Consider the following 24,103-nt stretch of genomic DNA (forward strand, 5'->3'; position numbering starts at 1 on the left):
GAGAAGCCTTCTACAAGGATGATAAAAACTTCAAAAAATCCGGGCATCCCCTGGGCAACATCCTTGCAGGTGACCAATTCTCTCACACCAGAAGCGACTTGCAGTTTCTCAAGTTGCTCCTGACATGAAAAAAATTGATAAAATCAATTTTACGTTCTGCATCTATGTCAATGTGTTATATTGGAGTGTCAAAATGGCACAAATCTTCCACCTATAATAGTAATTGCAGGAGAGTCCATAAGCAAAAGTCCATAAGGACAGACATGGTTGACAGGGAGTTGGCTGGTTTGGAATGTGTGCTAACAAGGGATGAGGAGAGAATATTTTTAAAATGTGGCATAAGTAATCACTGCTGAGAACATTTCCTTGTATACTTGAACATTAATTTTGGACTTTCAATTATGCTATTGAAAGTGTTCAATCTTTCTGCACAAACCGGCCCCTGCCCTCCCCGCCCAAAGGAGCCCATGTGCTTTGTTTCTTAGGAGCCATAAACACTTGACAGTAGGCTGGATTTTTGAGAAATCAAATTGTATATTCTTCTCCAGATAGCGTTCTATTAATGCTGCTATTCAAGTGATGAATGGGAAACAGAGGCTAACATTGTATTGGGACCAGAGTAACAAAGTCTGTTATACAAACAATGCAAACAGAATTAGTGCCAGCATAGAGCCGCTCCACTGGAATGCCTCTGCCAAATTGGCATTATTTTCCAACATACACTCTGCCCTTGACCAGGATCCATTGTTGGGCAGTGGCTGTATCCCTGCAACTTTGCACATAACGTTATAAACATCAACCGCTCGGATTGGTGCTGCCCTGAAGTTAGTCTTGAAATCTGAAACAAAATGAGAACGAGGCATTTCAGACTTGAGGTGTTTCATAGTAGTGATTCAGGATATAAACGAATATGATTGTTCTTGTATATAACAGCAAGTTTTTTTAAAAAAGATACCCACGCGGTCTGTAAATTTATACAAAACATCAGATTATGTTTTAATCATGTCAGAAGCGAATTGAGAACACACTGCAAGTCGCTTCTGGTGTCAGAATTGGCCATCTACAATGCTGGGGACGCTTGGATGAGTTACCATCCTGCTTGGGGGGGGGGGGGTGTAAAGATGTCATGATCATTGTGTTTTATTCATGATTGCTATGTTTAGGTTGACTGTTTAAGGTTATATATTTCAGCTATTCTTATACAGAAGTTGGGAGCCTCTAAGCCATGGCCAGGAAAAGGGGCGTGGCTTCACCTTGCTGGTGGAAGCCTTAGAATTCAAATTTAGCAGTTGGAATTGAGCAGTTGGAGTTTGTCGGTTGACCAGAGCAGTTGGTTCTGTTCAGGGGGAAAGGAGTGAGATCGAGAGAAAAGATTGTGGGAGGAAGTTGAGCAGCTAGAGAGTTTTAGCGGAGAAGGGCTAAAATTAAAGTTGCTGAGCCTTTAGTAGGGATAACTAAAGAGCTGAGGCTACATCCCTAAGTCAAGGAGGACTAGGGTTAACCAGTTAAACTCCCCAGTCCAAGTTTGATGGGGAACAGATCAACTAAGTTCAAGAAGGACAGAATTCCTAACTGAAAGAAACAAGTCATATAAAGCTGATACCATACTAAGCTCAGTGAAACTATTGAGAAATCTTGCAACACTTACTGTACAGAAGTAACATCGTTCACCCCAAGATATAACATTCTTGCGACTATCAAGCTTTGTGCTATAAATAAACAAGTTACTGTTTCTTCAATTGTTGCTTATTATTTGAGCAAAGCATCTTTCAAAGGTGGTGGCAGCGACAACATTGAAAGGTCATCATACTTCTTTACATTTGGTGGCAGCGGTGGGATCCAAAAAGATTCCATCCCTGTCATCATACTTCTTTACAGGGGGGTTCTCTCATGTCCCTGCAAGCTATTGCTGACAGACAGGAGCTCACCCCATCACACGGATTCAAACCGGCAATCTTCAGGTCAGTGACCCAACCTTCAGGTCAGCAGCTCAGCCTGCACAAGGGTTTAGCCCATTGCACTACTGTGGCTTCCAACATCAGAGATGGATAACCTATTTTCTAAGGGTGACTGGAGCAGGCCACCTTGGTAATACTTGAGTGGTTTCATTAATTTTGAAAGACTGTACCCCAATATGATGGTCCGAATAAAAGTGGAATTTAATATTCAATCCATTTCTGCTTTCAGCCAAGTATTTCAAAGGCAAAGTAGCAGTGAAATAAATAAGAACACAACTATTATTTAATGTTCACCTTTTTTCCAACAGCTTTTAAGTGAAGACTATAACCAACTGGCTGTCTAATGTGTAAAGCTCTTTCAAACATTCCAAACTTGTAATTCCTACAATCCTCAATAGGTATAGGTAGTTCCACAGTGCTACTGGTTAAGCAATAGTTTATTCCTGAATTATTTCTCATCCTACATTCTACGTTGTCCCTATTCCATTTAAAATATATATTTGGCTCTTCACTTTTGTCCCTTTCAGCTATTCTTGCTATTTCTACTGGCTTTTTCCATTGGTATCTCAATGCAGTTTGCTGGATTCTATGGTAGGAACTTTGCATGCTCCCAACTACGCTTCATTCCTTGCTGTTTTGGATCAGCCTTGGAGAGAATCAAGCCAAGACTTATTTCTCTAAACCAGGGGTCCTCAAACTTTTAAAGCAAAGGGCCGGTCCACAATCCTTCAGACTGTTGAGGGGCCGTATTGAAAAAATACGAACAAATTCCTATGCACACTGCATATTTGTCTTATTTGTAGTGCAAAACAACAACAAAAATAAAAGAACAATACAATATTTAAAAATGAAAAGAATCTTAACCAACATAAACCTATCAGGATTTCAATGGGAAGTGTGAGTCTGCTTCTGGCCAGATAGTCAAGTTAATTAGGATTGTTGCTGTTGTGTGCCTTCAAGTCATTTCAGACTTTGGGCGAGCCTAAGTCTAAAATTTATTTATTTATTTATTTATTTACTACATTTATATCCTGGCCTTCTCACCCCAAAGGGGACTCAGAGTGGCTTACAAGTTGTATGTACATACAATATATTATATTATTAGAATAGCACAATATTAGCATTATATATTACTATAGTGAACTATACCTCTATACTGTAATATTATGTGTAATATATAACACTAGCTGTGCCCAGCCACGCATTGCTGTGGCGAAGTATGGTGGTATGGGAAATAAAGTATTGAGGAATTGGTAGTAGTTAAGGTAAAGGGTAAAGGTTTTCCCTTGACATTAAGTCCATTATAAATAGGTTATATAGCTGTGTGGAAGGGCCTTGAGTCTACACTGCCATATAATCCAGTTCAGATAATCTGTAATTTATAGGCAGTGTGGAAGAGGCCTAAGTGAGGCCTAACTCTGCCTGTCCCCTGGGCTGAGTGGGTTGCTAGGAGACCAAGTGGGCGGAACTTAGCCTTCTAACTGGCAGCAATTGGATAAAAAACAATTATTCCTCTCTCTCTAATTATGACTTTATTTTTCTTTTCTTTTTGTTGTATGAACGTAGAGGCATGGATGAGGGGTTGTGCTGGCAAGTTGAGTGTTTCTGGGATGTGTAGTTTTGTTGTTTTGTCCTAGGCCGAAATTTCATTACCCTTTTATATATATACTAGCTGTGCCCGGCCACGCGTTGCTGTGGCGAAGTATGGTGGTATGGGAAATAAAGTATTGAGGAATTTGTGGTAGTTAAGGTAAAGGGTAAAGGTTTTCTCCTGACATTGTCCAGTTGTGTCCGACTGCACACTGAAGTGGATTATATGGCAGTGTGGAGTCAAGATAATCTAGTTCAAAGCAGATAATATAAGATTATAAATGGGTTATATAATAATAATAATAAAACTTTATTTATACCCCTCCACCATCTCCCCAACGAGGACTCGGGGCGGCTTACATGGGGCCATGCCCAGAACATATATAGCTGTGTGGAAGGGCCTTGAGTCTACACTGCCATATAATCCAGTTCAAATCTGATAATCTGTACTTTATAGGCAGTGGGGAAGAGGCCTGAGGCCTAACTGTGCCTGTCCCCTGGGCTGAGTGGGTTGCTAGGAGACCAAGTGGGCGGAGCTTAGCCTTTTAACTGGCAGCAATTGGATAAAAACAATTATTCCTCTCCCTCTAATTAGGACTTTATTTTTCTTTTCTTTTTGTTGTATGAACGTAGAGGCATGGATGAGGGGTTGTGCAGCCAAGTTGAGTGTTTCTGGGATGTGTAGTTTTGTTGTTTTGTCCTAGGCCAAAATTTCATTACCCTTTTATATATATAGATTACCCATATGCAATGAACACAGTCCCAGAGGTGGAGCAGAATGGTGAGCGAGGCCGCGGCTAGCACAGTGGGTTATACCACCAGCTACAGAAGATCTTGCCGACCAGAAGGTTGGCAGTTCAAGCCACGGGTTGGGGTGAGCTCCCACCACCAGCCCTAGCTTCAGCTTACCTAGCAGTTTGAAAACAGCAATATGAGTAAATAGGTATTGCTTTGGTGGCGTGTTAAAAGACACCTCTGAAAACATGTCGGTAATTCGATCAGGAAGGCATCCGTCAATGGACAACAGATTCTTTGCTTGGAAAAATGAAACAACAGATCCTCCACATGGCCGAGTCAAGCACAGCCTCCAGATGCCGGAGATCAAAAAAGAGGGAAGCCTTGTCTCTGTTTACGTACTGTCTGTCTTTGTTGTCAATTGTATAACGGCATTGAATGTTTGCCATATATGTACCCTGTAATCCTCTCTGAGTCCCCTCGAGGACAGAGAGCAGAAAATGTATTATTATTATATTATCTACTCCAAATGCTTACCTGGCCCAAATGCAAGAAAGAATCCTCTCATATCCATGAGTTCATTATCATAGCCATGCCAACCATTCTGCCATGCATTTCTTATTCCAGTGCCGTTCTCCCAGTATGGACGGTCTTCTTTGCTCTGCAGAAGAGAGGATTTCTGATTAAAAGAAATATGTTATCCATGCTCAGGCTAGTTACCTGGGCTGGAAGAGGTTTCGCTGCAAAAGGGTTCACATGTTCTTTCAATAAATGATATAGAGTTTAAAAATAGTCGCACTACAGCAAATACTGTTTTTATTGTAACAATGACAACACAGTCTTCTATTTAGAGCATAGCTTCTTAAACTTTTTTTCACTTGCAGCCTATTTGTGCCTGAGAAATGTTTATGTGACCCCAGATATATGGGTTTATAGAATAAGTGTAAATATTAAACATTTACTGATTACAAATCATCATTTGCAAGGTTTGCTAAACAGGCTTATTTTCCTTTTTGTGGAGTACAGCTGAAACACTTTCTGCCAAGTTTACTATAAACATTGCATGTTGTTGTTCACTGACTTGTGTAACTGACTGTTGCCAAAATTTTCATAGCCCCAACATTGAGCTAATGGGACCACATTTGGAGTTGGAACCCACCAACTTAGTGATCTAAAGAAGGTCCCACTAAGCTTTTTCTTCATTAAACGGACTGAGGGTATTTGTAGAAAGACAAAATAGAAGTTTGTGAGAAAATAAAAATGACTCACCAGTCAGCTAAAATCATTTCCCAGTGATTAAAACAGCAATTAAATTATAAGACACATAAAAATGTTTAAACATATGCATCATGTAAAAGGATACAATGTTAGCATAAAGGGAACATTGGAAAAGCTCTGTATGGTCCTTCTCAAATCCCAATGCAGTTGGATTTGAGAAGTTGTACCTGTTAGGACACTGGGCCCATAACTCTTTTTGTTAGGATTTTCTTGTGTGTGTCAAGGAAAAGTACCCAAAAACACGGCAGAGCATTCAAAAAATGCAAAGCAGGATACTTATACTTGAGCATTCAGCTCACAGCAAGCAGAGTGTGAAGTGCCATGTGGCTGTAAAGAATTTAGAGCTTAGGAGGTAAAGACCCAGAGTTAAATCTTTAAAATCACAAAAAGTTTATTTACAAAAGTAATAATAACTACACTTCTTAGTAGTAAAGAACTGGGTCCTAGCTACTTTAACTAACCCTATCTCTTCTAGGGTTCAAAGACAGGATAAAATCTCCAAGCACTCTCCTAACTCACAAGCAGAGAGAGGCACACACTAAGATCTAAGTAGAAGTCAAAGACAAAAGACGTGCACCTGCAAAGCATCCATTCCACATAAGCAGTGAGAGCAGAAACAGAGAGGAGAGAAGAAATAGATGTATTCCAACTGTCATTCAGGAGTCGGGGGGAAGGGGACACCCTTAGCCTATTCTAAGCTAACTACTCCTCATTGAGGACTAGAGACTTCGGCAGTGTGGGGTTGAACTCCAACAGTACCCTCAACCCAAATAACTTTTTCAAGGTCTGATCTTTCAAGGAAGGCATTGCCCAGAAAAAAATCTTCTCTTTTATCCCTTCATTTTATTTTGAATAGTGGCTCCTCCCACAGGGTCTTCCAAGGGATTCTGTCTTGTCTTTGGACTCCAAGAAGATAATCACCTCTGCTTAAACATCCCTGGAAGCCAACATGACTAAATGGAGACTGTCGTACTGCGAATGTATCATGAAAAGGTGCAAGACAGGAAAAGAGGAAGAGTGAGGCTGCTTTATATTCCAGGATCTGATCTCAGATTATCTGATTTGAACTGGATTATATCAGTATACTACCAGATCCTAGGATATAGGGTGGTGTAGATCCAGGCTGAATTACAGGTAGGTAAATTCAATCAAGGAAGCCATGGCCCTGAGTCTACAAGCAGGGCAGTGGTGACTAGGGATCTTGGAGGGTCCTCATTCATAGAGTCATCATATGAATGTGCCGCGGTAGCGCAATGGGTTAAACCCATGTTTGCCGGCTGAATTGCTGACCTGAAGGTTGCGGGTTCAAATCTGCAAGATGGGAGAAGCTCCCCTCTGTCAGCTCTAGCTTTCATGAGAGAAGCCTCCCAGCAACACATCTGGGCGTCCCCTGGGCAACGTCTCTGTAGACAGCCAATTCTCTCACACTAGAAGCAACTTGCAGTATGTTCTCAAGTCATTTCTGACACGATAAAAAAAATCATGAATCAAAGTTGATCTGATGGCAATTAAAAACAACCACCAATAATTCCCATTGAACGATATCCCATGTTCTATTAAGCTGCGAGGAATGTGACTTTGGGGACATATTGATTTGATGACATCACTTGCTCACACATTCAAGGAAATTTGCAATATATATTTATGTGCATTGAATGTGAGCCCATACAATGAAAATTGCTCTGTTTTAAACTGCATTCTCAGTATGTATCTACATATTGATTCCGTTTGTACAATAGTCTGAGCAGAGGTTATGAATTATAATTTATTGATTTTGGCACACAACAGCCAAATCTAATCCTGTTGAAAGGCTTAACTTGAGTAATGTCATGCTGGCTTTAGAGTGGGTTTGAACTGGAAGATCCATGGCAGGCCATAATAAGTTGATGGTAGTAAACATGGTAAGATAAAGGTCAAGATTTCCCCCTGACATTGTCTAGTCGTGTAAGACTCTGGGGGTTGGTGTTCATCTCCATTTCTAAGCCGAAGAGCCGGCGTTGTCCGTAAACACCTCTAAGGTCATGTGGCCGGCATGACTGCATGGAGGGCCATTACCTTCCTGCCAAAGCGGTACCTATTGATCTACTCACATTTGCATGTTTTTAAACTGCGAGGTTGGCAGAAGCTGGGGCTAACAGCAGGAGCTCACTTTGCTCCCCGGATTCAAACCGCTGACCTTTCGGTCAGCAAGTTCAACAGCTCAGCAGTTTAACCCGCTGTATTGCCAGGGGCTCCAGCAAACATGATAGGCACTGCCTAATATAGTCCAGACCACTGTTAACTTCCTGAAACTGCATTAAAGAAAACAGAAGAAGGGAACCTCTATCAGGAAGGCAGTCCATTTTTGTCCTTTGCTCACTCTGAATGCTGTCAGTGCAAATAAACAGAAAGAGAGAAACAGATTTAATTTGTCAGCTAGAATTGTTAAATCATCTAATACATCTGCTGACAATTAGATACAAAGAAATGTATGGATACTCAAGGGGTTCCACATTTTAAAAAGTTTTTTCTTTAATGAACACGGTTCTGACAGTTTCTAGGCATGGATTCTCATCATAAATAGAAGCAGAAGGCTAAAAACGGCAAAAGGGAGCCCAGGACCAATTTATCGTGTCACTGCAATAAGCACACTGATGCTATATATTGCAAAGGCATCATTCATTCCTTACTTGAGCCATTAGTCAGTTTTGAAGTTGTCTGCATCATTCATAAAAGAAGTGGGATTTGAATACGCCATCATTGGTGGAGGTGGTGGTTTTATATAGCATTTTGATGTAGTTGAAATTATGATTTTTTCCCCACATAGTACAAGTCTTTGATTCAACAGATGAGGTTATGACATGAAACAACTGCTTTTTAGCAGAACTCTAATAAAACAGCTGTTTTTTAGCAGAATGTAAAGAAGTACAATAGGCTCTCCTTGTTTATAGCAGTTAAAAGCGCACAATTGTCATGACAGCTGAAAACTACAAATACCCTCCCCTTTTTAAACTTTTAAAAAAATTTCTAGGTCCTCCATAGCAGTTTTTAAAATGGTGGGTCCTGAACCCAAATGGGGTCCCCTTAGCTTAGTGTTGAGTCCCAAAATTTTGGCAACAGTAAAAGTTTTCTGAATGGCACCAAGAGACTGTTTCAGGCATTTTCACAAATTTCTTGTGCAGTGTTTAGAGTGGACTCTACAGAAGATGCTTCAGCTGTTCTGAATTTTATTAATATGTTGTGGTGTTTATATGTTTTAATTCTTCTGTGAGTTTATTGGTTGATTTGGTTGTATGTTTATCATTATATGCATTGTGTTTTTTTCTGTTGTAAGCCGCTCCGTGTCCTTTTGGGGAGAGGGGGAGAGATTTATTTATCGTATCAGAACCGAGGGTACAGTTGTAATGTATTTAAAAACACAAAGTTAAAAACTTGGCATTATAATTGCTAATATTATTTCCAAGGGTCATGATGGTACAGTGAGTTAAACCGCTGAGCTGTTGAACCAGCGATTCAAACCAACCCAACCTTTAAGTCAGCAGTTCTGCCGGGACAAGGGCATCAAAGGAGAGGGGGGAAGAGGAAATGATTCCTCCTTCCTCTCACGTTGCCTCATTGCTCTGGATATTGCCACTCCAAGTACCAGTGTCCAGCTCCGTTTTCATGCTTGGTGGGCACCACAATCACCAGATCGAGAGGGTGAAGTAAGGGTTGTAATCGAGTGGCATTAAACCAGTTCTGCTGCCGCATGATTATGAAGCCTCTATCCAGCTGCAAAGTCGGTTTGGACCTGCACAGTTTAGCTTCCATCCAGCTCGCAAGTTGACTCAGGGAAGTCGAGTGTAGCTATCGCCATTTCACCCTATCAAGGTGCACCCTAAATTCACAAAGGTTAAACCTGAAAATGTGGAGGACTAAATGTAATACTTTAGGAGCAGATCAATTTTGATAATCAAACCCCACTGGTTCATATAGGCACTGTTTTAAGTAGTAGTCCATATTTATTTTTGGATAGCAGTTCTGCTGTGCCACCGGGATTATATAATTTTTCATTGCTATTTCACAGATGGGATGCATGAAGGATTCTCTACCTCCCATATGCACATAATAGGGCCATATTTGGGTATATGATACTCCTTTGTTTTGTATGCAGGTGATATTCACAACTCTGTATCAGGCAGTAAAATGTGTTGTGTTGACCTTTGTCATTATGTCACACTTGTACAGACAAGACATCTGCCCTTGCACTTTGGCACTCTGCTGTTGAATGCTGTGATGCCTCATGGGCCTTGTAGTCCCGCTCCTAGTGTCACTGTGGCAGATGAGGATGAAAACATGGGGTTTTCTCCGGATCAACAACAGCCGGAATCTTTCCAGATGCCTGATGTTGATGTTCTCGCCCCAGAACCAATTAAGACAGACCTTGAGCAGCTCTCACCTCCCTTCGCTAGGAGACAGTCCTTTGCTGCAGACAGGAGAGTGAAAGAGCGGGTTCGCAGGAGCTTGAGAATTGCAGCCAAACAAGACACTGATTAGCCATGTTTCCCCTGGGAAAATCCAGGGAGTCTCACATCTGGAGAAAGCTGGGTTTCGTTTCCCGTTCTCTAGGGAAAGAGAACGCTGCGCACCTGCTTGGCGGGAAAACGAGACCCAGATATAGGTGCCTGGCACGGTTGGTCCGGAGCGGAGTCAACAGAGCAGCTTCAGGAGTGAAATCGCGTTCCAGCCTTGTGTGGACTTCGCAAAGTCCGCAAATCCAGTTTCCTTGCCTTGCTCATTTCAAGAATTGCCTTGCCTCGTTTTTAGTCACGGACCTTGTTCCTAGAATCAAGTCTTTATTCCAGCTTGTTGTGAATCATACCTTGGACCTTGAAAGACCCTGGACAATTCCCCACACTATTGCTTGGCAATAGTGTGTGTTTCGGTTTATTGGATTTTATCTTTGGACTCTAATATCATTTATTGGACAAACTATTTCTGGACTATATTTGACCTCATTTGAAAGGTCTGCCTCTGGACTATATTTTCTACTTGCTTTTATTATTCTTATATATTTCCTTAATAAAGATATTAGATAGTTTATTGGCCTCCGTGTGTGGTTCTTGGTGCTCCGTAGCCTTGGGCGTGACAAATGCACACGCCCAGTGTGGAACACATCTCACTACGTTAAAACAGTGGATGTGGCTCTTAATGAGACATGGCACATTATCACAGGATGTCTACGCACTGCACCACTGGAGAAATTATATTGTTTAGCCGGTATTGCACCACCTGACATCCGCTGGGAAACAGCAGCCTGTAATGAAAGGACCAAGGCAGTGACATCTCTGGCCCATCCCCTGTTTGGATATCAGCCAGCACACCAAAGTTTAAATCAATAAATAGTTTTCTAATATCTACAAAGATACTTGCAGGAACACCTCAGGAAGCAAGAGTCCAAAAGTGGCAGGCTAAAACCCGGAATCTCAAGCCATGACTGATACAAATGAGAGACACACAAAAGACTGGGTGACTTGGAAGGCATTGAACATACTGCGCTCTGGCACCACGAGATGCAGAACCAACCATAAGAAATGGGGCTACAAAGTGGAGTCCACGACATACGAGTGTGGAGAAGAACAAACCACAGACCACCTACTACAATGCAGCCTGAGTCCTGCCACATGCACAATCGAGGACCTTCTCAGAGCAACACCAGATGCACTCCAAGTGGCCAGCTACTGGTCAAAGGACATTTAACTTTGCTTGTGTTTTTAAATACATTAAAACTGTAACCTTGGTTTGCTTCTAACACGATAAATACATAAACAGACTAGACATAGGTGATTTACCTCTACTATGAACCATCCTTCTTCAGCAACAAGTGTCAAAGGAGAGACAAATTTCCCCTTTTTATAATAGAATCTATCAGGAATATCCTCCTTCATGTAAGCTGTCATATGTGGCACAGTCTTCAATTTGTTATATATCTGCAAAGAAATTAAATTTACAAAACGTCAATGCACATAATTACGATATGCCAGCATTAATTATCACAATAGCTATCAGTGGTTACTATAAAATATATTGTCAACCTCGTGTTTTTGGACTTTCGCAGGTGCAGTCTCAGAATTACAGAAATGCAGCTAATCCTCGTTTAGAAAATTACTTTTAAACAAGCAAAAACAAAAGAATCAATTTCTCAAACATGTTTTTTTCTGTAAAAGATGATAAAAATTTTATTCATTAATTTTTTTAAGTTTTCTAATGGATATGCAACTATTTTAAAAATAAATGCAACAGATGTGTCATCCAACATCCCACCCTCAGCAATTAAGGCTACGATGCTATACATACGCCTGGGAATAAGTCCTACTGAATTAGGTTTGTTGGTAGAAGTAACAACATAGTTAGTTGCACCTCAATAAAACTACATCAGGGAAGGTAGAGAGAAAATACAGAACAAATAATCGAGTAATATTTATATTAGGGTCACATAGTGTCAGAAGATTATTCTTAGGATAACTATTTGAATTACTGAACATTTCAGGGAGATGAAGTGCAGATGTGTGGTTTTAGTTGAGATGAATCCAGAGCTCCTTCAGGCCACTTTCCAGATATCTGGTAAGCTTGTGCACAGATTCGGAATGGTTGGTTCCCTTCGGCCAATCCAGCTTTTTCGGCTTGGCCAAATGGCCGTAACAGTAAGAGCTCAGCTGTCACATATTTTTGTCTGTTACGGGACCACGTGGAAGCCAATCACGGCTCCTCCTCCCCTATGCCATGCGGCATGGGGAAGCTGCCACGTGCTGCTCACACAGGGTTTCCCTGCGAGCCCTGCCTGTTGGACTAATCAGAATAGAAGAACACTCTAATGTGTCTTACGCAAGTTGTATCTAAGGAAAGGGTCCCAGGAAGGATGCTTCCTTAACCCTGTTCTTCAAACACAGATTCTCGTGAAAGGAAGATAGGAAAGGCTCCCAGGAGGTGCTTCCTTAACCCTGTTCTTCAAACCTAGGCTCCCTTGTAAGGAAGAAAGGAAAGGATCCCAGGAATGGAAATGGGAGTCTTGTAAGTTCCCAATTACCGCCAATGGGCTGGATCTACCCGGAACGTTTGGCTGCAGACCAGAAATGGCTATTCGGCAACCCACCAGTTTTCGGGAGGCGTGCGAAAACAGATCTGCGGGTGTCTCAGAATTTGGCCAGGGATCCAATCACTCATGTGTGTCTTCCTTTTTCCCTTCCACATTTCTGAAAACACCAGGAAGGACAGATAGCCCAGTTGAGCAGCAGAACACCAAAAGGTTGGCACAAAGTGGATTAGAGAAAAGAAAAAGTGGCTGTTTTCCTTGCCTCAAATTCCTTGTCTTTGGCTGGCCACAGGCTTACAACAGGCCCTCGGTCCTTCAATTGTATAACATCACTCATGTTGATACAGTTTCTCAGTTCAATCAGTTTAGTCATCCAGTCAATGTCAGTCATCCCATGATCCGAGAAAAGCATCACATTCAGGTTATTCTCCAGATTCTTGTCCTGTCAAGATAGTGAAGACTGTGATTATAGCTCGAAAAGGACCCAAAAGGCATTCATGTTTCCTTTTTGGTAAGCAGATTCAATTACTTGTACAATGGGTTTATGATAGGAAAAGAGAAACAATATGGTTTAATCCTCATAAACCCCCTCTTCTGCTTCCAGTTGAGTTGAATGTATCAAGAGAAAGTTACAACTCTTCTAAATTGGTCTAAAGAAGTGTGGGATCTCATGATATCCCATTCAGCATTTGGTCAGGTTTTGCCTGTTGTTTTTGTCACCATATGTTCTCTTTCTATTATTGGAGGATTGTAATAAAATGTGTTGTAATTCAATAGTGCTATTTCACAGATGCACTATAGCAATATAACACTGAAAAATCCTCTAAAATTAAGCAATTTTTGGAAAGGCATTACCTTTTAGAGATCATAACCTTTTGGAGAATAATGGCATTCACAACCATTTGAAAATCATAACCTTTTGTAGAAGTATGATTTTCCAGAGAGGAGCCAAAAAACTCATCTGAATAAAATCTTCTCTTCAGTGTTATATATCTGCAGGTATTTCTGCAAGGCAATTTGGTTTTCAGTTGTTAGACTGATAACTTAGTTGTCTCTGATCTGTTAGGAAGAGAGATTATGCCAATGCAAAAAATCTGCAGAGTTTCAAAAGTGTTCTTTTTCAATGCCCAAAAACACTACTCTCCCATAAAATATCTTGTTTCTATATCATGTTCTTAATAGACAAAAAATAAAGTAGACTTCGTTAAAAGTAACATATCTGGTTTACTCACAACCTTTATGTATTCTGCATACAGGTACATAACTTCTCAATCAAATTACGGATAGAGTTGAAGTAGTTTTTGCAGAATACACAGGGCATCTTTCTTATACCCTGTTTTCCTCAAAATAAGACATACCCCAAAAATAAGATCTATCATGATTTTTCAGCATTGCTGAGGATGCTTGAAATATAAGCCCTATTTCAAAAATAATTCCTAGATATAGTTCATTTTAAAAGTCAATTTGAAAAAAATAAGACTGCCCCTGAAAAAAGCTCTAAAGCATCTTTTGGAGCAAAAATTAATATAAGATGCTGTCATATTTTTGGGGAAACAGGGTAGTCAACAGCAACACGAGTTTGCTCCTAACAGTTCATTGTCTAAAAGCATCTCATGGGGCCCATGCAATAATGGAGTCTGAGAGTAGTTCCATATCTGATCATGTAGTCTGCATGATCCCACAACCTCAAGAAACAGAGTAAAGGGAAAGCTGCATACCAAAATATACATTGTTCCATTTGAGCTAAAATCAGTGGGATTTATGTTCATGATGGAATGCAGATTTCCTAGGCCAGAAACCAGAATTCAGTTTCTGTATTTCAAATGGCCTCTTATCTCCAGTCCCTGATAACAGTAACAAAACAAAAAAGAGAAGAGTTGTGACCATCCAGCCCAACTCCCTGACATGCAGGAATACACAATCGACATTACAGATATTTAATAATAATGAGGAACAGAAGGGTATGGAGAATATACTGAACCACATTGTAGTATCCAAATGACACTGACCTTGATACTCTTAGTCATGCTGAACAAAACGTTATCCAGTGCTTTTACCGCACTCTTCCTCTGAGCGGATGAGGGACCGTAGTGATGACCTACAACATCAATTGGTTCATAATACACTGCTGCCAAATCTGCTGAGCCATTTCTACAGTGACAATACCACAAAAGAGTTAAGTCTCAAACAAGCAGGTTGACAAAGCATAAGCATACAATGTTTAAAATCATAAAATAAATATACCATCTATACTCGAGTATAAGCCGAGTTCTTCAGCCCCTTTTTAGGGCTGAAAAAGCCCCCCTTGACTTATAATCGAGTGAGGAGCCAACCCAGGTTTTTACTAAAGTATGTTTGTTGTTTATTGGTATATGTGATTTTATCTGTTTTTGATTTGTTTTCTACTGTTGCGTTTTATATTGTTTGTTGCCTGGGCCTGGCCCCATGTAAGCTGCCCCGAGTCCCCTCAGGGAGATGGGGTGGGGTATAAAAATAAAATTGTTATTATTATTATTATTATTATTATTATTATTATTATTATTATTATTATTGGTTTATATTTGGATCGGCTTATACTCAAGTATATAGGTAAATAGAGTTGGACAGTCTTATCTTATTAAAGTCATATTATTATCTTAAATTACAGTTAATTTAATTGACATTTAACCTACTGATGCCTCAATTAATGTAATTGTATTGGTATTGTTTTTATTTTGAAATTTACCAGTAACGGCTGCATTTCCCACCCTCGGCTTATACTCGATTCAGTAAGTTTTCCCAGTTTTTTGTGGTAAAATTAGATGCCTCGGCTTATATTCAGGTTAGTTTACACTGGAGTATACACGGTATGTCTTAAGATCAGAATCCAATTTCTGTGCTATTTACTGCTAAATGTCAGAAATGGAAGAAGTGTAAGCTGTCTTACATACTATGGATTGCTACCCTTTTCAGAGCACTACTCTTTTCTTACAAAGACAGTGTAACTGAAGTGAATTTGGATGTAAATATCACAATCTTCCTTAGCAGACGTGATTGAACTACCAGAATATTCCCGCTTTCCTAGATCTCACCCAGTTGGAGCCTACTCAGTGCTTCCTAGAGATCTCTAAAATGGTCTTGTCTGATCTTCATACTTATGCTCCAGTGTCAAAGAAATAAAGATGGGCCATAACAGTTAACAACATATGTGTATTTCTTTGATTTACAACCTAAAGCAGCCTTTCTCAACCTGGAGTTCGGGACCCTTGCGGGGGGGGGGGGGGGGTCACCAAAGACCATCTGAAAACACATATTTCTGGAGTTCAGAAAGCTCCATCATTGTTTGAGTCCAACTACAACTCCCAAATGACAAGATCAACCCACCCCCAACCCCACCAATAGTCAAATTTGGTCCAGTGAATGAAAACACATCCTGCATATCAGATATTTACATTATCATTCATAACAGTAGTAAAATTACAATGATGAAGTAGCAATGAAAATAATGTTATGGTTGGAGTCACCACAACATGAGGAACTGTATTAAGAGGTCACAGCATTAGGAAGGTTGAGAACCACTGGCCTAAAGGTTAAGAATAATTCCACATAAAACATGTACAATTAAAACAAGAAAAAGTGAATACCAAAATTGACAATTCAAAAATCACAAAATTAAATATCTGAATGTCTAAAAACATAATCGCAAATTCACATCCAGTGAACTTTAACTTTAGCAATGCAAACACATAGGAACTAAAAATCTGACTTATTGTCTAAATGATTGTGCAAAGGGGTATCAGACACCCACAGACATTAGTACTAAAAAGAAAAAAATCCTAAAGAAAAAAACACCTATTATCAGTTGTTATTATTGGACCCACAACATGATGGTATTTGAAAAACACATAAACATCACTTTACAAACAAAAGTCTGTGTCATCTTGGAGGGGGTGAGCTGTGGCGCAACTGGTTAGTAGCCAGCTGCAATAAATCACTACTGACCAAGAGGTCATGAGTTTGAAGCCTGGGTCGGATTGAGTGCCCGACCATTAAATAGCCATTAAATAGCCCCAGCTTGTTGTTTACCTAAGCAACCCGAAAGACAGTTGCATCTGTCAAGTAGGAAATTTAAGGACTGCCTATGCGGGGAGGCTAATTTAACTAATTTACGTCACCATAAAAATGTCCAGCAGCATGCGTGCCATAAGATGAGGAAGTACTCCATCAAGGACTCGGTGTCACAGTGGATGATGAAGCAGCAGCTCCTTCTGTGGCCAGAATCGAGCATACCCTCATAAAGCCAGAAGCTGGGAATGTTAAATAGCCTCTGTGTCTTTGTCTATGTGTGTCGTATGTCTAATGGCATTGAATGTTTGCCATGTATATGTACATTGTGATCCGCCCTGTGTCCCCTTTGAGGTGAGAAGAGTGGAATATAAATACTGCAAATAAATAAATAAATGTATCATTTGCAATTCAGCACAGTTGAGTTTTATTCTCCTGGGGTGAAACATTAAGCCAAAATAAACAAACCAATTTATGAACAGCTTTCCCCAACTTGGCATCCCATCTTCTGGTGATGTGTTGAACTACAATGCCAGAGTTGTCATTGAGTATATCTGGAGGAAGCCAGATTGGAAAAAGCTGACTCAGAGTTAGATTTCTGACTTGACACAACAGCCTAGATGGGGCTGCCAACCAAGCTGCAAGTTTGCATTAAATAATGACATTTCACTTCAGTCTCCCTCATGTGCCAAACCAGTACCAGAACTTCCATACTGCATAGCACTCATTATATTAGAAATGTCAAAACATTTGAATGGATATATGACCAAAGAACTATGAAGAGTTGCACTGAATCTGGAGAAAATAAATGAATTTAGAAAAAAAACAAAAACATTTCATGCTACGTCATTGCTCTGATCTAGAGGACATTTTCAGCATTTCTATTGTGCTCTAGGACCAGCTAAAATATTTTGGCAAAGGAAACCCATCATGGAACTGAGACGTTCATGCAATGCAGTTTTATCATATGCTCTCCCCAATCCACAAATCTTAGCTTAATAAAGCTTGCCACCCAAATAACAATATATACTAAATGAAATTTGGAACAAAACAATTAATTGCTTCTTGTTATCCTTGTGTAGAAAAAAGTGCCCTGCATGACATAAATTTAAAAATATTAGTCTCTTTACCTTAAAGATTCAATAGCACTATTTACAGCATTGGAGAACTCGGCATCTGTTGGAACACTATAGTATGGTAGGCAGTAGGTAGGTCGGTGTCCAAGGATTTCAACGTCACATCCTAAAGAGGAATATTGTTAGTAATGGTTTGCTCTAAGCCTAAATGCCAAAATCAGAGGGGTATAGTCTTTTTTCTAGTAATCCTTCTATTTTTAAGCTTCCAGCTCTATTAACAATGCAGTACTTTGAGATCAAAATTATAACAATGTGAACATTTCTAACAGTCAAACAGTCCATGCATTTACATGGGCATATACATACTGTGAAAGCGTACATATAAAACTCCACATTTTATCAAAAACCTAGACCTTAGATGTGACTGCTATTGAATACTGCAGGATTCATAGTAACTTAATTAAAACTGGATTAAATTACACTAGGCCATTCATTTTTGTGGCAGTTAGTGGCACAACGCAGGACTCTCACAAAAGTGGGAAAACTGCACATTTTAAGAAGTCTTTAAAATGTGGCGGCCTACTGTAGTTTTTTTTGGGGGGAAATCTTTTTTGGAAATAGCAACCTTCTACAAGCCTCCTATATTAGTTATTTGTTATGTATATAATGGAGATTGTTTACTATATTGCATGTATATATATTGGTATGTAGTTTTCCCTTAGCTCTATGTTGTTTAGATTGTGGGAGGGACCGCAGACAATGTGACCCAGATCTGAGAATGTTCAGAGTGAGACTCCATTTTAGAATCTATTTGAATCAGAAGTCAGTTGAAGTCAGTTAGACTCGGCCAAGAGTACAAAGTCCAACAAATTCCTCACTTGCCTTGCAGACAATTTTATGGTCCAGAAGGTAGAAGAGGCAACAAGGGGATCAGCAACTCTTGATCTAATCTTAACAAATGTGGAAGACCTGATCAATACAGTTGAAGTGGTTGGATCCTTAGGGGTAAGTGACCATGTGCTCCTGCAGTTTGCAATACAAAGGAATGCTGAAACTAAGACAAGTCAAACACGCATTCTGGACTTTAAGAGAGCTGACTTCCAAAAAATGAAGGAATTACTGAGCAGCATTCCATGGACACCAATATTAAAAAACAAGGGAGTTAAGGATGGATGGGAGTTTTTCAAAAGTGAAATACTCAAGGCGCAAATGCAAACAGTGCCAACAAAGAAGAAAAATAAGACAAATGCAAAGAAGCCAGAATGGGTGTCCAAAGAACTTCTAACTGAGCTAAAGCTCAAAAGTGACATGCACAAGAAGTGGAAAAGGGGAGAAATCACCAAAGAAGAATTCAAACGTATAGCCAACACCTGTACGGAAAAGGTTCGCAAGGCTAAAGCGCAAAATGAGCTCAGGCTTGCCAGGGACATAAAAAACAACAAAAAAGGTTTTTTTGCTTACGTTGGTAGAAAAAGGAAGAACAAGGAGGCGATAGGGCCTCTGCAAGGAGAAGATGGGGTGATGGTGACAGGGGATAGGGAAAAGACAGAACTGCTTAATGCCTTCTTTGCCTCGGTCTCCTCACAAAAAGAAAGCCATCTTCAACCTCAGCAACATGGAATGGACGAAGGATTGGGGAAAATCCAACCCCAAATAGGGAAACAAGTTGTCCAGGAACACCTGGCCGCTCTAAACGAATTCAAGTCCCCAGGGCCAGATCAGCTACATCCAAGAGTATTGAAGGAACTAGCGGAAGTTATTTCAGAACCACTGGCAATTATCTTCGAGAGTTCTTGGAGAACAGGAGAAGTCCCAGCAGATTGGAGGAGGGCGAATGTGGTCCCTATCTTCAAAAAGGGAAAAAAGAACGACCCAAACAATTACCGTCCGGTCAGCCTCACATCAATACCAGGCAAGATTCTGGAAAAGATCATTAAGGAAGTGGTCTGCAAACACTTAGAAACAAATGCGGTCATTGCTAATAATCAACACGGATTTACCAAAAACAAGTCATGCCAGACTAATCTGATCTCTTTTTTCGATAGAGTTACGAGTTGGGTCGATACAGGGAATGCTGTGGATATAGCGTACCTGGATTTCAGTAAGGCCTTCGACAAAGTCCCCCACGACCTTCTGGCAAACAAACTAGTTAAATGTGGGCTAGACAAAACTACTGTTAGGTGGATCTGTAATTGGCTAAGCGAACGAACCCAAAGGGTGCTCACCAATGCGTCGTCTTCATCATGGAAAGAAGTGACAAGTGGAGTGCCGCAGGGTTCCGTCCTGGGCCCGGTTCTGTTCAACATCTTTATTAACGACTTAGACGAAGGGTTAGAAGGCACGATCATCAAGTTTGCAGACGACACCAAACTGGGAGGGATAGCTAACACTCCAGAAGACAGGAGCAGAATTCAAAACGATCTTGACAGACTAGAGAGATGGGCCGAAACTAACAAAATGAAGTTCAACAGGGACAAATGCAAAATACTTCACTTTGGCAGAAAAAATGGAAATCAAAGATACAGAATGGGGGACGCCTGGCTTGACAGCAGTGTGTGCGAAAAAGACCTTGGAGTCCTCATGGACAACAAGTTAAACATGAGCCTACAATGTGATGCGGCAGCTAAAAAAGCCGATGGGATTTTGGCCTGCATCAATAGGGGAATAGCGTCTAGATCCAGGGAAGTCATGCTACCCATCTATTCTGCCTTGGTCAGACCACACCTGAAATACTGTGTCCAATTTTGGGCACCGCAGTTGAAGGGAGATGTTGACAAGCTGGAAAGCGTCCAGAGGAGGGCGACTAAAATGATTAAGGGTCTGGAGAACAAGCCCTATGAGGAGAGGCTTAAAGAGCTGGGCATGTTTAGCCTGCAGAAGAGAAGGCTGAGAGGAGACATGATGGCCATGTATAAACATGTGAGAGGAAGTCATAGGGAGGAGGGAGCAAGCTTATTTTCTGCTGCCCTTCTTCGAAGGACCTGGGAACTCTCTCTCAGTTTACAGAAGTCTCGGTGTCTATCTGCAAGCTCATTAACCTCTCCATCTGCATCTACATCTGACAAATCCTCCTCTGGAAACTGGCCCCTTTCAGGAATGTGGCCTTGAGCCTCTGGCCTCTATTCTGCAGAAACTTTGCGCTCTAAGGCAAGCCTGTCACTACTATCATCCCCATTGCAATCAGACACAGGCCCAGAAACCTCATTGACATCAGACATATAAGTCACCATCGCAGGCTGGACTACCACAGTATAGTTGAATATAGTACAGTATGCTACAGTGAGTAGTCAGTTTATATTAAGTCAGTGTTCAGTAATGTCTTGGGCTGAAGAGAGTGTCAGTTAACATGAAACCAATAAGCAATGTACCGATATGCTAATACATAAAGTTTGTAACTATTTTAACTTTTAATGAAGATTACTTATTTTTAGGTCTCTTGTGAGCATGATTTAGAAGCAATATATTTTATTGGAGAATAGATTTTTTGAGCAACTGCAATACATCTTCTGAAGATCTGCTATGTATTTTATGCATTGGCATATATTTGTTCCTAACAGTTCAAAGAGATAACCAGGGATAACAGCTGAAAAACTTAAATTGCCTTGCACAAATAACTACAGTGTTCCCTCACTACTTCGCAGTTCACTTTTCACGGATTCGCTGTTTCGCGGTTTTTCAATAAACTCTAAAAGACTATTATAAATCATTAAAAAATTACAATTTACAGCCTAAGGAAGGTAGGAAGGAGAAGCCAAAGGGAGAGAAAAGGAGCCCAAGCAGCAACGGGAGGAGAAGGAGGCAATTTATCAACACATGATTGGTTGATAAAGACTTAAAATAGTGTATAACTACTAAAATAATGTATAAATATTAAAATAAATATAGTGCCCCTACTTCGCAGATTTTCACTTATTGCGGGTGGCCCTGGAACCTAACCCCAGCGCTAAGTGAGGGAACACTGTAGGAGAAGATTGACTCAAGCAAGAGTTTAACTCTTCTCAGGAAGATCATACTTTACAAAAAGGTTATGATTATTCCAAATAGTGCAAATGCCAATTAATCCCCAAAAAGGGTCACACTTCCAAATGGCTTTGGAGAGGCTGGTTTTCCAAAACGTTATGATCTCATGCCTTTCCAAAATTGGCTCTATCTACAGTATCTGTCTGTCTGTCTGTCTGTCTATCATCTATCTGTTGTGGTTAACTAAGGACTGCAGTTAAAGAGGATCCTGCCTGGTGAGCCATATGCTAAACAACAGATCGACCAAGACAGAAAAACCAACTCACCAAGTTGAAGACAAGCTACAGAAATTTATTCCATTTGGCCAAAAGGGATGCATGTACATCAGTTTTGCTTCAAAATGTACAAACATAACTATATTGTTGTTGCATTGGGTAGACCACATCAGCTCTAGTTTCTGATAGTGAACATATGTCACCCAGTAATCGTCTTCTGCTTGCCCACAGAAAACCATATTTAATAGTCTAGAGCTGATGTGGTCTATCCAATGTAATGGTCAGCTCTGTGGAAAGGAGCAAAAATAAAATAAATAAATAAAGAGGAAGGAGGTTCGTGGACCGGAGTTTTGTTCTCGTGGTTCACTGCTAGACCACGGCCCATAGGCTGAGAACCACTGAGCTAGACAAACAGGTTTGGGTTTGGTTGGGAAATCACCCATCTCTTGTCCAAGTTTCTATCTGTTCATTTATCCATTAAAAAATCTGCTTGCCAAAAACTGACCCTATTTATAACATACTCAGAGAAATTAAATGTTGTCCCTTCTAAATATTTTGTAAATAATTGCAGTTCCCCTTTATGGAACTCATATATCGAACTTCCAAATCTATTTCCCTATAGAATCTTAATGTATTTTGCACCAATTAATTTCTATGACACCTCAAGCTTTTCCCAACAAAACACACTATGTATGGAGCGCTGGAAGCTTATGGCAATGAATTGTAAAAGGGGTATGTGTACTCTAAACACAGAAGATACATGTTGTAATATTAATATTTATAGCTGTTCTGTTCAGCAATGAAATATACAAGCAATTTAGTTTTTTAATACCCCAAGGGCCTGAAACGAGTGCTATCATATGTATTTCCTTGAATCCATGAACGCATAATGCAGAATGTGGAGGAAAAGCAAGGTTTTCCTAATCTAAACAGGAGAAGACATGTATTCCTTACAACTGAGTATTCCATTTCCTCTTTCGAGAAGGAGAAAATAATCCTTAATGTGAATGCTGGGAAATGATGGCTTCATTGAAGGAAGCAAGTTATACGGCAAGCATGCATAATTCCAAATGGTTATTTTATTTTATTTTATTCCCCGCCTTTCTCCCAGCACAGGATTCAAAATTACTGTATATCCCTGCAATCAAGTAAAACATGTGACTTCATTCCTATATGCTGGTGTTGACTGTTCCAGCGTTTGTCCTCATTTTAAAATCCTGAAACCCCTGATCAGGACTGGTGGCTAAATGGAAGAACAATTGGAAAGCAATTACAATAAGAACTCTCTGCAACCATTCAATTGTTCTTATATTTACGAAATGAAACAGAGCGAATGTATAGGAGGGCGAAGAGAGATAATAAGAAATCAGATATCCGCGCTTCTGAGGTCCAACACCCCATGGAGGGTCAATTAAAAAAATTAAACTGAATGTTGTTGAAGGCTTTTGTGACCGAAATCACTGGGTTGCTGTGAGTTTTCTGGGCTGTATTCTCTCCTGACGTTTCATCCACACCTATGTCAGGCATCCTCAGAGGTTATGAGGTTTGTTGGAAACTAGGCAAGAGGGTTTATATATCTGTGGAAAATCCAGAGTGGGAGACAAGTGTGAATGTTGCAGCTGATCACCTTGATTAACATTGAATGACCTTGCAGCTTCAAAGCCTGGCTGCTTCCTGCCTGGGGAAAACCTTTGTTAGGAGGTGTTAGCTGGCCCTGATTGTTTCCTGTCTGGATTTCCCCTGGTTTTTGAGTGCTGTACTTTACTTACTGTCCTGATTTTAGCGTTTTTAAAATACTGGCAGCCAGATTTTGTTCATGTTCATGGTTTCCTCCTTTCTGTTAAAATTGTCCACATGCTGGTGGATTTCAGTGGCTTCTCTGTGTAGTTTGACATGGTGGTTGTTAGAGTGGTCTAGCATTTCTATGTTCTCAAATAATATGCTGTGTCGAGGTTGGTTCATCAAGTGCTCTGCTATGGCTGACTTCCCTGTTTGTATTAGTCTACAGTGCCTTTCATGTTTTTTTATTCGTGTTTGGGCAATGCTGCATTTGGTGGTCCCTATGTAGGCTTGTCCACAGCTACATAGTATATGGTAGACTCCTGCAGAGGTGAGAGGATCCCTCTTGTCCTTTGG

General features: G+C 40.3%; 1 protein-coding gene across 2 annotated transcripts in view; it reads right to left on the reverse strand.

Moving 5' to 3' along the window:
- Positions 1-514: 514 nt before the first annotated feature.
- Positions 515-24,103, reverse strand: part of enpp6 (ectonucleotide pyrophosphatase/phosphodiesterase 6) — a 50,407-nt gene continuing 26,818 nt past the window's right edge. For both annotated transcript variants that reach the window (XM_008111822.2, XM_003221610.4), the window contains exons 3-8: positions 17,787-17,898; positions 14,622-14,763; positions 12,875-13,054; positions 11,372-11,509; positions 4,821-4,944; positions 515-838 (exon numbers count right to left, since the gene is read on the reverse strand). In XM_008111822.2, coding sequence (XP_008110029.2) covers positions 633-838; positions 4,821-4,944; positions 11,372-11,509; positions 12,875-13,054; positions 14,622-14,763; positions 17,787-17,898 — 902 coding nt within the window. In that variant the 3' untranslated portion in view covers positions 515-632. The remainder of the gene's footprint in view (positions 839-4,820; positions 4,945-11,371; positions 11,510-12,874; positions 13,055-14,621; positions 14,764-17,786; positions 17,899-24,103) is intronic.

This window comes from Anolis carolinensis, chromosome 5 (assembly GCF_035594765.1).
Source record: "Anolis carolinensis isolate JA03-04 chromosome 5, rAnoCar3.1.pri, whole genome shotgun sequence".
NCBI classification, from domain to species: domain Eukaryota; kingdom Metazoa; phylum Chordata; class Lepidosauria; order Squamata; family Dactyloidae; genus Anolis; species Anolis carolinensis.